Here is a 13,240-nt window from a genome sequence, read left to right as displayed (position 1 = left end):
CCATATCACCCACTTAAACTCCTGCACATCAAAGGAAGCAATGAACAGAGTGAAAAGGCAACCTACGGAAGAGGAGAAAATGATTGGAAATCATATATCTGATAAGAGGTTAATATCCAGAATATGTAAAGAACTCATACAACTCAACAACAAAAAGATAAGTAACCAAATTTTTTAAATGGACTTGTCACTAAAAAATGGATTATACCACTATAAAGCTGGGAAAAAAAAAAAACCCAGAAAATCAAAGAAAAAAAATGGGCAAAGGACCGAATAAATATATCTCCAAAGAAGACATACACATAGCCAACAGGCATATGAAAAGATGATCAACATCTCTAATCATTAGAGAAATGCAAGTCGAAACCACAATGAAATATCACCCCATACACATTAAAATGGTCACTACTGAAAAAACAGAAAATAACAAGTTTTGATGAGAATGTAGAAAAACTGGAACACTGGTACAATAATGGTTGAAATATAAAATGGTACAGCTACTATGAAAAATAGTATGCAAGTTCCTCTAAAAACTGAATTAGTATATGATCTAGCAACTTCTAGGTATATATCCAAAAGGACTGAAAGCAGGATTGAAACACACCCTGCATTCACTGCAGCATTATTCACAATAGCCAAGAGGTGAGACATCCATCAACAAATAAATGTATTAACTAAATATGGCATATATACACAAGGGAGTATCACTTAGCCTTGAAAAAGGAAATCCTGTCACATGCTATAACGTGGATAAAACTTAAGAACATTTATGCTGAATGAAATAAGCCAGTTACAAAAGGACAAATACTGTATGATACAACTTTATAAAATATCTAGAGTTGTCAAAACCAAGAAGCAGACAGTAGAACTGTGTCTGTCAAGGCTGGGGGTTGGGAAATGGGCAGTTGTCAATCAACTGGTCTAGAGGTTGAGTTTGCAAGATGAAAAAGCTCTGGAGATCTTGTTCCATACAACAATGTGAATATACTCAACACTACTGAACTGTACACTTAAAAACAGTTAAGAGAAAAAATGGTTAAGAGAATAAATTTTACATTGTTTTTTATCAAGATTAAAAATTTAGAGCCCTGGCTGGCATAGCTCAGCGGATTGAGTGTGGGCTGCGAACCAAAGCATCGCAGGTTCGATTCCCAGTCAGAGCACATTCCTGGGTTGCAGGCCAGGTCCCCAGTGTGGGCCACATGAGAAGCAACCATACATTGATGTTACTCTCTCTCTTTCTCCCTCCCTTCCCATCTCAAATAAATAAATAAATAAATAAATAAATAAATAAATAAATAAATAAATAAAATCTTTAAAAATAATACCCCACCACCACCACCGCCAAAAATAAGAAAAAATTAAAAATATATAAAGCTTACTGGAACACACACAAATTCAATTAATTATAATATTTTGTAACTCCAGAGGGATTTTTCTCTGTCAAAGACTTACTTTCTGAATTTCACAAGATTAAGCATTTTTCCTGCTGAAAGATACTCTTAATACTCTGGTATGCTTCTGAGCTTTCATTTCCTAATTTATTAGTTTTTTAAATGATGCTGAAAGCTCAGGCCTGGAAAGAAGACACCCAGATCATGTGGAAGTTTTGATCTCTAATATTCTTTTAAAAATATAAACTTAAGTTTTGAGTATGTAATATAGTCAAAGTCAAAAGGTGTAAAAGGGTACATACACAGTAAAAAGTCTCCCACATAGCTCCCCTTTGTGGATGCAACCAGTGTCAGCAGTTTCTTGTGCATCTTTCCAGAAAGATCATGTATATACAAGGAATTAACACTAGCTTCTAAAATCACATGTCTTGGCTGCACAGACTCACTTGGCTTAGGGCAAGAGTAAGGTCTGATAATAATCCTTGGGCTGGATGATCAGGGTTTGGGGAGAACATAGTTATTTACAAGGCTGAATATATTTTCTGAGGAGACTCAGTAAAAAGATGAGTTTAAATGTTTTTATTTCCTATTTCAGATCCAAATAAGCTATTATTGTCAGAACTCCTCTAACTGGTGAAAAGGACAGAGGAAAGCACCCGTCACCTATATAATCTTCTGACCCCGAGTTTTGTTTTTTTCCCTTTTTTCCTCTAAATTTAATATCATCATAAGAACATTCCATGTTCTTTGGGAATATAAAGAGGAGAAAGAGAATTACCCTTCATTCTACCACCTAAAACAACACTAACAGTGAGCACTAAGGAGAACCAGGCCCCAGACGAGGTGTTCAGGTAGATTATTGATGCGGACACGGGCCTGCAGTGTCCACGGTGTTATGGATGAGACAAGATACATTCACACGGACTACCAATTCCTGTGGAGGAAAAGAAACAGCATGGACACTCTCTCAAGAAGAGAGAATCCTGACCCTTGCCTTGACAAGCTTTTATTGGGTTCAGTTTGCACAGGAATAAAGCTCATCAATCATTGTCAGGCAGAAATGATTAAACAATAGATAACATTCAAAAAAATCTGAGGGCTTATTCTGAGTCAAGGTCAGATAGTTAAAGGGCCATAAAACTTTGGGGAATAAACTCACTTCCTGCTTGGTCCCTTATTATTTAAATTGAAGGTATTAGCAAAGTAGGCTTCACAGGATTTTATGTATTCTATTTCAGGCCTCAGGCCTGATCACCCTAGGGAATCTGCCCTTCCCAGCACAGTGCTGCACCCACCACCAGCATTGTTTCAGGCTTAAGGCATTGTTTCAAGCTTAAGTCAGGCAGGGGAGGTAAGGCAGCTGAGAAATTAGGAGACTTCTTGCAGACAGGATGAGGACTCAGGCTATGTCAAAGCCCAGGGGCGGGGGTCCATCACCCCCTTTTTCTGTAGCCCCAAGTCCTTCCCCGAGGGCCCTGTGATTGTAGCTGTCTTAGGTCGTCCCTCCCTTGGGGAATCTTACCCATCATTGGCTAACCCCCATCAAGCATTGGGGGCCAGGCAGGGTGAAGTAAAAGGAGCAGAGGCAGCATCCCTGCTAGGGAGATAAGCTTTGTCTCCTTAGTGGCTTATGGTCAGAAGGTCACTCACTCAGCCTTAGCCATGGGGGGGTTACGGCTTCTGAAACCAGGCAGGGTGGTTCCCAACAGATTATCTCCATTGTCCAATGACTGTGACAGTAGACAGATGTTGCTCATCAGCTCCACACACTGAGTACAAACTGACCCAAAGATTGGGTACTTGCCCACAGATCGTTAGCTCTCAAATGGGGGTGATTTTGTTCCCTCCCCTTTCTAGGGGACATTTGGCTGTGTTGGAGGCATTTTTGATAGTCACAATGTGTGGGGGTATAGAGGGAGTACTATTCACATCCAGTGGGTACAAGCCAGGGATGCTGCTTAACATCCTACAATACACAGGACAGTCCCACAACACAAAGAACTATCTGGCCGAAATGTTAAATGCTGTGGCTGAGAAACCCTACTTAAGTAAACAGCTGGTATTGAAAAAGCAAAGTAAGGCATCAGCCTGGTGTTTGGGGGTTTCAAAGCCCCTGCTCTTTCCGTACCACACAAGGCTGCTACTTCCCAGGACACTTTCTTCGAGTTTTTCTGCGAGACACAGGTATTTTTTTATATACTGTATTTATATCCTGCTTTTTCTATCCATTAGCCCAAATGATAATCATTTTTCACATGACTGCAATATCTTGATAAATTTTACTTGTATTAGATAAAAACATTTTATCAACCAGATATACTATGAATTCTTAAACTATTCCCTAATTGTAGGATATTTAGATTGTTTTAATTTTTTTCTTATTATAAGCACTGGACCTTCTCTTTTTTAACTCAAAAAAGCATTAACTTTCAAAGTCAACTTATTTATGTCACAAACCAAAATATGACATGGTTAACTTTACCTTAAACTGTGGCTTTTCAGAAGTGGTTAGTGAAACATCACTGAATAATCTGTAAAGAGAAGGAAAAGAGCAAAAAAATGTCTTTCTTAAAACAGGTGCACTCTCAGAGGATGATCAAAACAGAACGAGATATCTTGAGCCCAGGAAGCTCCCACATCCCCCAGGACTGACCCAACCCACCATTTCTCGTTTATCGACATACTCAAGAAAGTTTCTGGGGCACCCAGTGTGACCTTGGGAAGACCCCTACTCCAGTTACCAGGAGTACTGGGTCAGCTGTGGACTGGGGGTTATTTTCCCACTGAAGGGCGAAAGTTCTTTCACGCTGTGTAGTAAATTAATTTATACTTAAAAATTATTTTTGCAAATGTTATTATATTATTATTTCCATTTGTTGCAAATTATATATACAGTAGATATTCCTGAACAGAATAACCAGTTTTCCTTTTTTGGGGGGGTCCCAGAGGAGGATAAAATTTATTCTGGAGCTCAATAAAATAAAAACATGTGGTGGAAAGGAATTGTTTGATTAGAATTTAATGAGAAAGTGATTTTCTTCTAAGAAAAGTAGTGTTTCTCATGCTCTCTTAAAAAGAAATAGCAGCTCTTAGAGTATATCTGCTCTCTCTTCAAAACTATGTTATTGAAAATAGCATGAGGAATTCTGAACTGTTTTGGCTAAAACAGTTTGGAGAGTTTATTTATTTATAATATTTTATTTTTGATTTTAGAGAGAGGGGAAGGGAGGGAGAAAGAGAGGGTGAGGAATACTGATGGGAGAGAGAAACAATGGTTGCATTTCAAATGCACCCCAGGGAACAGAGCCTGCAACCCAGGCGTGTGCCCTGACCAGGATTCAAACTGGTGGTGAAATTGAACCAGTGAACTTTTGGTTCATAGAACAATGCCCAACCAACTGAGTCACACTGACTGGGGCTAGACAGAGAATTTAAATGGCCATTTGGATGGTGACCAAATGTCTGTGAGTCTTTCCTTGAACAGTCCCGCTTTTTAAAAATCAGGAACTATGTGACAAGGAGGAATGACAGGGTTAACCTTTTCCCACCAAGCTCTTTGGGCAGTTCTTGAAGTGGAGACATAATTCTGCCTTCAAAGGCCACAGGTGTGTTTACTTCCAGACAACACATCTGAATTGGACGTGGTTTACACCTCTCCAAGTGCTCTTCTCAAGGCTGAAGCCCACAGGGTAGAAAGACTTAAGTAAGGAAATGATATTTGGATTCACTTTAGAACTGGAAGATTGGGAGAAAATGTGAGGACTTGAGGCAGAAATATAAACCCAAGTAAATCAATGTGGGTATAGGCTGTTCCCTAACTACAAATGAATTCTGTTCCCGAAGTCTGTGAAAATTGTGTTGTTTCCCTAACTGGACCTATTTTCCCATGTTCACACTGTTATTAACAGTGGCAGTCACACAGGAGAATGTCACATCCACAGGCAGAGTCTTGGGCTGCTCAGCTCCTCACGGCTATGGCAGACCCTCTACAACAAACCTGAACTTCCTGCTATCTGCTCTGCATTTTAGCCATATGTACTTCAAGCTGTTCCCTCCCACTTCCCCCGTTATCGTTCCCTCAGTACACCTGATCTGTTTACAACAAGCCAGTAGAGACACAGCACTGGGTGTGTCACATGGAATGTAATGCTCACAAAATAAAAGCTGAATCATATTAATCATAACTAATATTTAATAAGCACTTAAGTGCTAGGCACTGTACTAGGAATCATCTCTTTAAACCCTCCCAAGAACCCTCTGAGATGAGGCCTATTACTATCCCCATTTTACAAATGAGAAAACTCAGCTCCCAGAGGTTAGAAAACTTGCCCAACGTCACCCAAGTAGGAGTGGTGAAGCTGGGAAGTGGGGGCTGGGAAGGAGGCAAAGGGGAAGAAAATGGGGACATCTGCAATAGTGTCGACAATAAAAAAAAAAAAAGAAGAAGAAGTGGTGAAGCTGGATCCACCCCCAGGTCCATCTAACCTCAGACACACCCTGCTTAACCACCCTGCTGCCTTTCCAGGAAGGGGCAGAAAATGCACCTGAAGGAAAGGCCCCAAAGCGCTATTTCAACCACCTTAACTACCTATTCATAATCCTGTTTATGAGAGAATGTCTCCTGAGCTGCAAGCCTCTCGTGCAGTGCCAGTACATGTCAGACATTTGATAAACATTACCCAGTGTGTAAACGAAGAAACAAGTGCAGCGGAGGCCAGAAACAAACTGCCTACCTCACAGAGGGCAGACCCTTCAAGGCAAGTGGCTTGTGAACTAGCCACAGCTGTGGCCTGGAGGTGCCCAAAACAAGGTCATGAAGGACAGCTGCTTGAGAGGGCCCTCCTTCGGTACTTCCTAAGCGGAGGGCCGCCACATGGACACATACACAATGCTCATTTCAACAGGAAGAGACACATGTAAAAACGAGGCTGAGGTCAAAGAAGAGCAATCAGACTAAGGTAGCAGAGAGGTCACAAGGAAAGGGTGTGATATCATGCTGCAAGTGACTGTCAGCAAAGTGGTCTCTTGGACTCTGCAAGTTACGAAGATAACAACCAAGGTGTATGATTGACTTACGGCATCTGTAAGAGCCGGGAGACGGTAGGCATGCCATTTTTACAGGCTTCACAAGACAGCGTAGACTCCAACACGGCCACTTGAAATGAACAGATACACAGTTTAGTTCCACAGAACATGCTGGCATCCACTTGGTGATAAAGAGTTTGACAGCCCTTTGCAACAACTGTCTGTAGGCTGATCAGGACAGTGTCAAAACTCTACGCGCAGACAGATGGTGAATGTGGGAACGGGGAATGCTGGCAACACCGATGTTACCGAGGACTCAAACTAAGCGGGTTAGAAACCACACGCTGACAGACAGCTAAGTATACTTCAAAGATAAATGGTGGAAGTGTTCGAGATATCATTCATAGAAGTGTTTGCTCTCGAAAAAAGATGTAAACACTAAACAGAAGTAAAAATTTTGAACTCAAAAGACATTTTGCTGTTTGCCTGCTTTTAATCAAAACCAGCACGCAAAATGTCAATTGTTGATACCTCATCATCCAACACCTTGGCCGATATAAACACAAGCACCCAGACTTTCCTACCCACAGGTCACTGTTCAATTTCAGCTGTTCAAACTCAACACAAAGCAGACTCAGGGCCTGTTCTCTTGAACCAACTCACTTAAGCTTGGTGGAGGGCTGCATACCTTCAGGGCACAGTGGTCCGAAAGCCACCCTGCCCTCCCCTCTCTGTGCTCTAGCAGTGAGTTCTGAGCTGGCTGTGAGGGGATGAGTCTGCACAAGTTCCTCCATCTCTCCTTCCTCATGATGCCTCCCACCAGTCCCCCAGCTCTCCTCAGCCCCTCAGGTACTGCTGGAAAAGCTCCTGGATCTGATTTGCCGGTGCCTGCCTTCCTGCCTGCCTTCCCCAGCTCTAGGCCTGCTAGGCTCCTATCTCCCAGGAATCTGCCCGTGGCTCCCTTGTTCCTTGCCTTGGTCTGACTCCTGACACCTGCCAGAGCCCTCAAGTTTGGCTTCAAATTGTCTGATCCTGGCTTCTCTTTCTAGATCCAATTCAGTCTGGCCATACTGCTCTTTACATGTTCCTGCTTCTAAAATTCTAATGTCTGTTACAAAAGTTCCCCTGTTTCAGACAACCTGACAGGTGGACACGCCATCTGAATTTTCAATGAAGTGCATTTAAATAAATTACTCAGATCTGCTTAGCTTTTAAATTGGACAAGAATTTCTGGCTGTAGAGCATGACAACTTCCTCTGGGTCCTTCCTGGATTCTAGAAAGGGGGTGAGTAGGGCCCAGAAGACCCCTCCAAACCCCATACTGACCCACAGCCATAGACGGGGCAGGAGGGAAAGAGTCTACAGGCACCGAGTCTGGAGGTCGTCCGTAGGTCATTTCATACAGTAAGTGGCCAAAGCAGTGGACGTCCACACTTTCCAATGTCTGTAGAAGAAGAGAGAACAGTGGCACATTCCTCTTTCAGTGTGACTTTGTGAATCCCAATGCCCCTGTCCTCAGCTTCCACTGAGAAACAAGGCCGGGGTGACCCCACTCATTGGTAGTGAAAACGCAACTCCAAAGCCTTTTGTAAAAGTTCACAAGGCATTGCTCTGACCAAAGGTCTTGGTCCTGCCCTCCACAGTCTTCCAATAAGTGACTCTATGCCCTTTTTTTTCCCATCTACCATTTCAGCTAAGCCTCTTGGAGATTTAGCAATGCTCTCTGTAGGAGAAATCGGCCAACGAGCATGGCCTACCTCAACCATACCATTCACTGGTTTGTGCATATTTCTTACAGGAGTCTGGCCATAGGGATAATTTATACCTCAAGATGAACCTGCTGTTTCATTACTGTAGCAACTTACATTGATTTTCCTGAACTGTGAGAAGTAAGATCGGTAGAAGGAAGGAAGGCCCAATAAAGAATTCTCAAGGTCTAGCAGCCGGCAAGTGTCCCCATCCATCATCACGTTGGAGGCGTGAAGATGCCCATAAGGGAATCCCTTGTCATGTAGAAATTTCAGTACCTATTTAAAAATATGGATAGGTTACATTTCCCCCAACTTATTCAGATATAAGACAGGTTAAACTTTGGTTTTTTGAGTCAATGTATTTTCAAAAATCGAACAGTTCACTGGGAAGATTCCTAAAGAAAATTGCCACCTCCATTTTTCTGGAAAAAGATGTGATGCTGAATGCTTCCCAGCTGTGAGATGCAACTCAATGCCAGATCCCTCATTTCCACAGAATAGAGAAACAGCATGCATCTGCTTGGGGTTAATAGCTTTATGCCAAAAGCCTCTACTTTAATCACTTCCTCACCTCAACAGGCCAAGCCCTCTTCGTGGCAAAGTCCAATCCCCCAGCATAGAGGAGTAAAGCTATCATGTCAGTGCTTGATAGGGGCCAAGTTGAAAGCATCACCTTAGAATATACTTGGCTGTTTAGTAATAGAAACATATGACAGGCTCCCAAAAGGAGAAGCAAATATTTAATAAAAGTGGCTCAGCCAGTAATAGAGGTGGCCAGGACATTCCATTGAGGACTGGAAAAAAATGTTTCAACTTCTCTTTTTATTTTTGTTTTGTTTTTTAAGATTTTATTTATTTATTTTTAGAGGGAGAGTAAGGGAGGGAAAAAGAGAGGGAGAGAAACACTGATGTGTGAGAGAAACATCGATCAGATGCCTCTTGCACACCCCCAACTGAGGACCTGGCCCACAACCCAGGCATGTGCTCTGAGAGAGAATTAAACTGGTGACCTCTCGGTTTACAGGACGATGCCCAACCCACTAAGCCACACCAGTCAGGGCTCTATTTGTTTTGATTTTAATATCATTCTGAACTTACAATGTACAAAATATGTTAGTAGTAGTACATGTATGTAATAGTTACATATATACATCATTGGAGGAGGGTTCTCCTAAAATAGTCTTTACTGACAGGGATGCACAACCCAAGAAGATAGGAGAATACTGTTCTAGAGAGTGATGTGGTAAAAGCTTTTCATGCTAATTATACTTCAGTAAGGGAGTCCTATGGTTATATATATAATAAAATCAAGAGTTTTGTCACAAAGATAAAGATTGACCAAAAATAACACAAAAGTCGATACCCCATAGTTAAGTTTTAACAATCAGACACTAAAGTCCAGTAGCTAAGATTTTTGGAATTTTGTATTTTTAAATTAGTCTTAATCTCAAACATTTACTTTTTGGGGTCAAATATAACAATGCCATCAGTTTATAAACAATCAAATAACTTAAATTATTGGGGATATTGCTTAGTAACTTTCCCAAAAGAATATTGGAATCCTGGGTGAAATTCTAATTTAAAAATTAAATACCTCTTACCTCTAATATTTGCCGCCCATATGTTTTTATTTGCTGAAGTTCAAGGCCCTGGATCTTCTTAGGGTTGCAGTACTTCTTTAAGAATGGGTCCTTTGGTTTTGACTTTGGAAAAGAACGAAGAGCATGCACGTAAGAGAGAAGTGGAAGGGTCGACATCCGTACACGGGCTCCCTGACAGGCAGGACTCTGTGGACACTGGGGCGCCAGACTGCAGGCGTGGGTGCTTAAAGTGCAAGACTGTGCAGCTGATGGAAAGAGGTAACCTGGGTTTTGCCCCATGTCTAGTCCAGTGAAGATGTGCCTGGTCTTGGCCTCAGCCAACCCCAAAGTCTTATATACTGTTAGAATTTTTCATTATTTAAAAAAACTTTTCCCCCAACTTTGAAATAGTTTAGTGTAGCTTTGTTAAACTGACCACAAACCACAATGCAATGGACATAGTCATTAAATGTTCAACCTTCCCTCATCTGGGGAAAGCAATGCTTTTTAACTACACTGCGTAGTTTTTATTACTAAAATCAAAATAAATTCCAAATAAAATTAAAACAGCATCCTTAGGGCCTAGCTTCTGGAACCTCAGGGATCAAGTGTCCATAATAGGTTTTAAAGGGACTTGTGGATTTCTTTACGGCCATTAACTTGTACCAAAAGTACCTTGTAGATCAGGTCCTTCAAAGTTCCTTTTTCATTAAACATCCTAATAATCAATGCCGAGGATTCATTAGCTGTGGCGAAGGTAACTCGGTAAATATAAGGGTGCTGGCAAAACAAAAAAGAAATTCACATTTATTTGCATGCAAATCTGGATATGCAGAGTCAAGTACCATCTCAGTAGTTTAGCTGTATACAAATGTGAGCATATTCTCTGGACACATAGCCTTTTCAAGTTATTAGATGAGCAAGTCCTACATCGTTCTTTAGATGAGAGAAGGAACATAAACAATACTGACAAAAGGAAGTGGGAAACTGATGTGATCAGCTTTACATGGAAGGCATCTATTTTGGTATGCATGTTCAGGCAAAACTGTGATGGAAGAAAGGGAAAGTCTGAATTTCTGGAATAATGATTTTAATATTCTGCCTATGTAAATCAGTGAAGACTAATCTGAATCCTAGAACAGCCAAGTAGGGACCAGGAAAAATGTATCTTCATTCACAGCTTTGCCTAACATTCCACACTGTTGCACTGTGCCAAGCCAAGGAACATGACAGCCAGAAAACAAGCAAAGTAGCATTTGGGGGGATGGTGGCCCTTTTCCAAAGCATCTAGCATGACTCTTCCTGCCCTTCTCCTGGAGTATGCAATGTGATGATTCACAGACAGCATCCTCCTGAGATGGGAACTGACGTCAACCGTGGTTTGGGGAGTAAGACAAATTATTAAGGACTGAAAGGAAAGCATTCATATGACCTGAAATTTTGGTTACATCAACCAACTGGCTCTGGACAGGTATTACAATGTCCATTAGCTGAAAGAAGTACCATAAAAATTTAAACACAAGGATGTTGAGCTATGTAAAGATTTGGGGGCCAGGGGTTGAGTGAGATGAGGGGTGAAAGGGTGTGCCCAGGGAAGTGCAGTAATTGATCATGAAGTTTCTCTTGACCATCACATCAAAATGATTGCTGGTGACATTTTAATAACTTAATTACTGAAATATAACTCACATAGCATTATGATTTGCTTATTTAAAGTGTACAATTCCATGATTTTCAGTATATTCAGAGTTGTGCAACTATCATACAATCTAATTTTCGAGCATTTCATCACCCCCAAATAAACCCAAGGAATAAAATAAAAATCCTTGAGTTCTACAGATATAAAGAAGGAAGGATAGAAAGCTACTCCTTATAGTAGAATGCCAACTAATAAACATAAGAGAAATGATGGGATTAGAAAAACTCAATGAATGCTAAAGCTAGTGGGTTTGATAAAGAAAGGGATGTTTATATAGTCTCAAGATATCTCCCTATAATTACTTACTGATTAATTCTAGTTCTTTCCTAGAAAATAATTAAGGATGAATACAAACATTTAGCTAAAATTATTCACTATGGCTTTTCAAAATCTTTACCTGAAGACATGCCCATTGATTTTAGAGAGAGGGGAAGGGAGGGAAAGAGAAAGGAAGAGAAAAATCCATGAGAAACATTGATTGGTCACCTCCTACACATGCCTTGACCGGGGACTGAACCCACAACCCAGGCATGTGCCCTGACTGGGAATCGAACCCATGACCCTTTGGCTCAAAGGATAATGCTCCAACCGAGCCATATCAGCCATGGCTATGGCTTTTTTTTTTAAGAGACAAAAACTGGAGGTGATCCAAATATCCAGATTAGTTAACTAAGGTATAGCCAACGATAATTCTATGCAGCCAGTAATAATGACGTTGTTGACAATAAAAGAGGCTCATGGTAAGCCTTCTGGGCCAGCTGGATAAGGACATCAACACCTTCTCCATGCGTGTCAGGTAAAGTGCAGGAGTAACCCTTGAGAGTGGGGTCCGTGGCCTGTGGTTTAGCTAATTCTGAATCCTGGAATGAGGACTGGCTCCTGTGGGGAGAATAGTGTGGGAAGGGGCTGGGCCACCCGTGCTGACCATTGGCTGTGCTCTTACGCTGACTATACAGAAAGAAGAGGCAGCATAAACCCACCCCACACACACCTCAGCCCAGGATCTTTGCCTGGTCTGTATTGTAAATGGAGGAACATGGGGGAAAAAAGATGTTCACAGTATACTACTAACAAAAAGGTCAGGTTTTAAAATAATATATATATTTTCAAATCATATACAATTCTAGAACAGTAACAGCTGAATACTGTTAATTCTAATTAGCTGAATCTACAGGTGAGTTTTCTTTTCCTTTTTTTTCTTTGCTTATCTTTGTTTTCTGACTCTTCTGCAATTAATATGTACCACTTGTCCACACCACCTTCTTTTTAAAAAGCCTACCCATTAAAAGAAATTTAGAGTTGAGTGCTGACAGCCTGTGTCACACAATTAATCAAACTCAAAGACCACAGCATTTTTCTTGGCTACACACCACACCTCATTAAAAGTTTGGTTTTACTAGTTTGACAAGGCACGCTTTCTTCAAAAACAAACTTGCCAACCAACTGGACAGGTCAGTGTAACTGTGCTGAGTCCATGAGTGACTCACTGCAGGGTCCTACACCCTCATGCAGACCATAGATAAAGAACATCAGCACTAACTCAATTTTCTGGACAGATCAGTCTTTTTCTGAAGACATTCTGCGTCTATTTGGAAATACATTGATGTAATTCTTTCCAACAAAGGCCTCAGATTAGAACTGTGTTTTAGCATAAATAATGCCAGGTTTTCCTAAAGACCACTTGGCTAGCCCGTAGGAATAGTAACTCAGACAGGAAAAGGGTTATTTTGCCTTTCCCTCATTCAGCTTACCTAAACCCTATTCGTTCTGTTTTCTCAGGCTAGAACAGAT

The 13,240-nt window shown here is 41.1% G+C and overlaps 1 protein-coding gene and 1 non-coding gene across 6 annotated transcripts in view; one reads left to right on the top strand and one right to left on the bottom strand.

The window, feature by feature from the left end:
* Positions 1–13,240, bottom strand: part of PXK (PX domain containing serine/threonine kinase like) — a 71,230-nt gene that overhangs the window by 15,485 nt on the left and 42,505 nt on the right. For all 5 annotated transcript variants that reach the window (XM_045831953.1, XM_045831954.1, XM_045831955.1 and 2 more), the window contains exons 8-13: positions 10,426–10,530; positions 9,772–9,873; positions 8,285–8,446; positions 7,746–7,863; positions 6,471–6,549; positions 3,877–3,925 (exon numbers count right to left, since the gene is read on the bottom strand). In XM_045831953.1, coding sequence (XP_045687909.1) covers positions 3,877–3,925; positions 6,471–6,549; positions 7,746–7,863; positions 8,285–8,446; positions 9,772–9,873; positions 10,426–10,530 — 615 coding nt within the window. The remainder of the gene's footprint in view (positions 1–3,876; positions 3,926–6,470; positions 6,550–7,745; positions 7,864–8,284; positions 8,447–9,771; positions 9,874–10,425; positions 10,531–13,240) is intronic.
* Positions 12,359–12,489, top strand: LOC123814626. Its single transcript, XR_006784962.1, has one exon. It is a non-coding gene; the product is annotated as a small nucleolar RNA SNORA51 (small nucleolar RNA).

This window comes from Phyllostomus hastatus, unplaced genomic scaffold (assembly GCF_019186645.2).
Source record: "Phyllostomus hastatus isolate PE091 unplaced genomic scaffold, TTU_PhHast_1.1 phas_contig_16, whole genome shotgun sequence".
Taxonomy (NCBI): domain Eukaryota; kingdom Metazoa; phylum Chordata; class Mammalia; order Chiroptera; family Phyllostomidae; genus Phyllostomus; species Phyllostomus hastatus.
The sequence above is the reverse complement of the archived record's forward strand: the minus strand, read 5'-3'. Positions and strand labels throughout refer to the sequence as shown.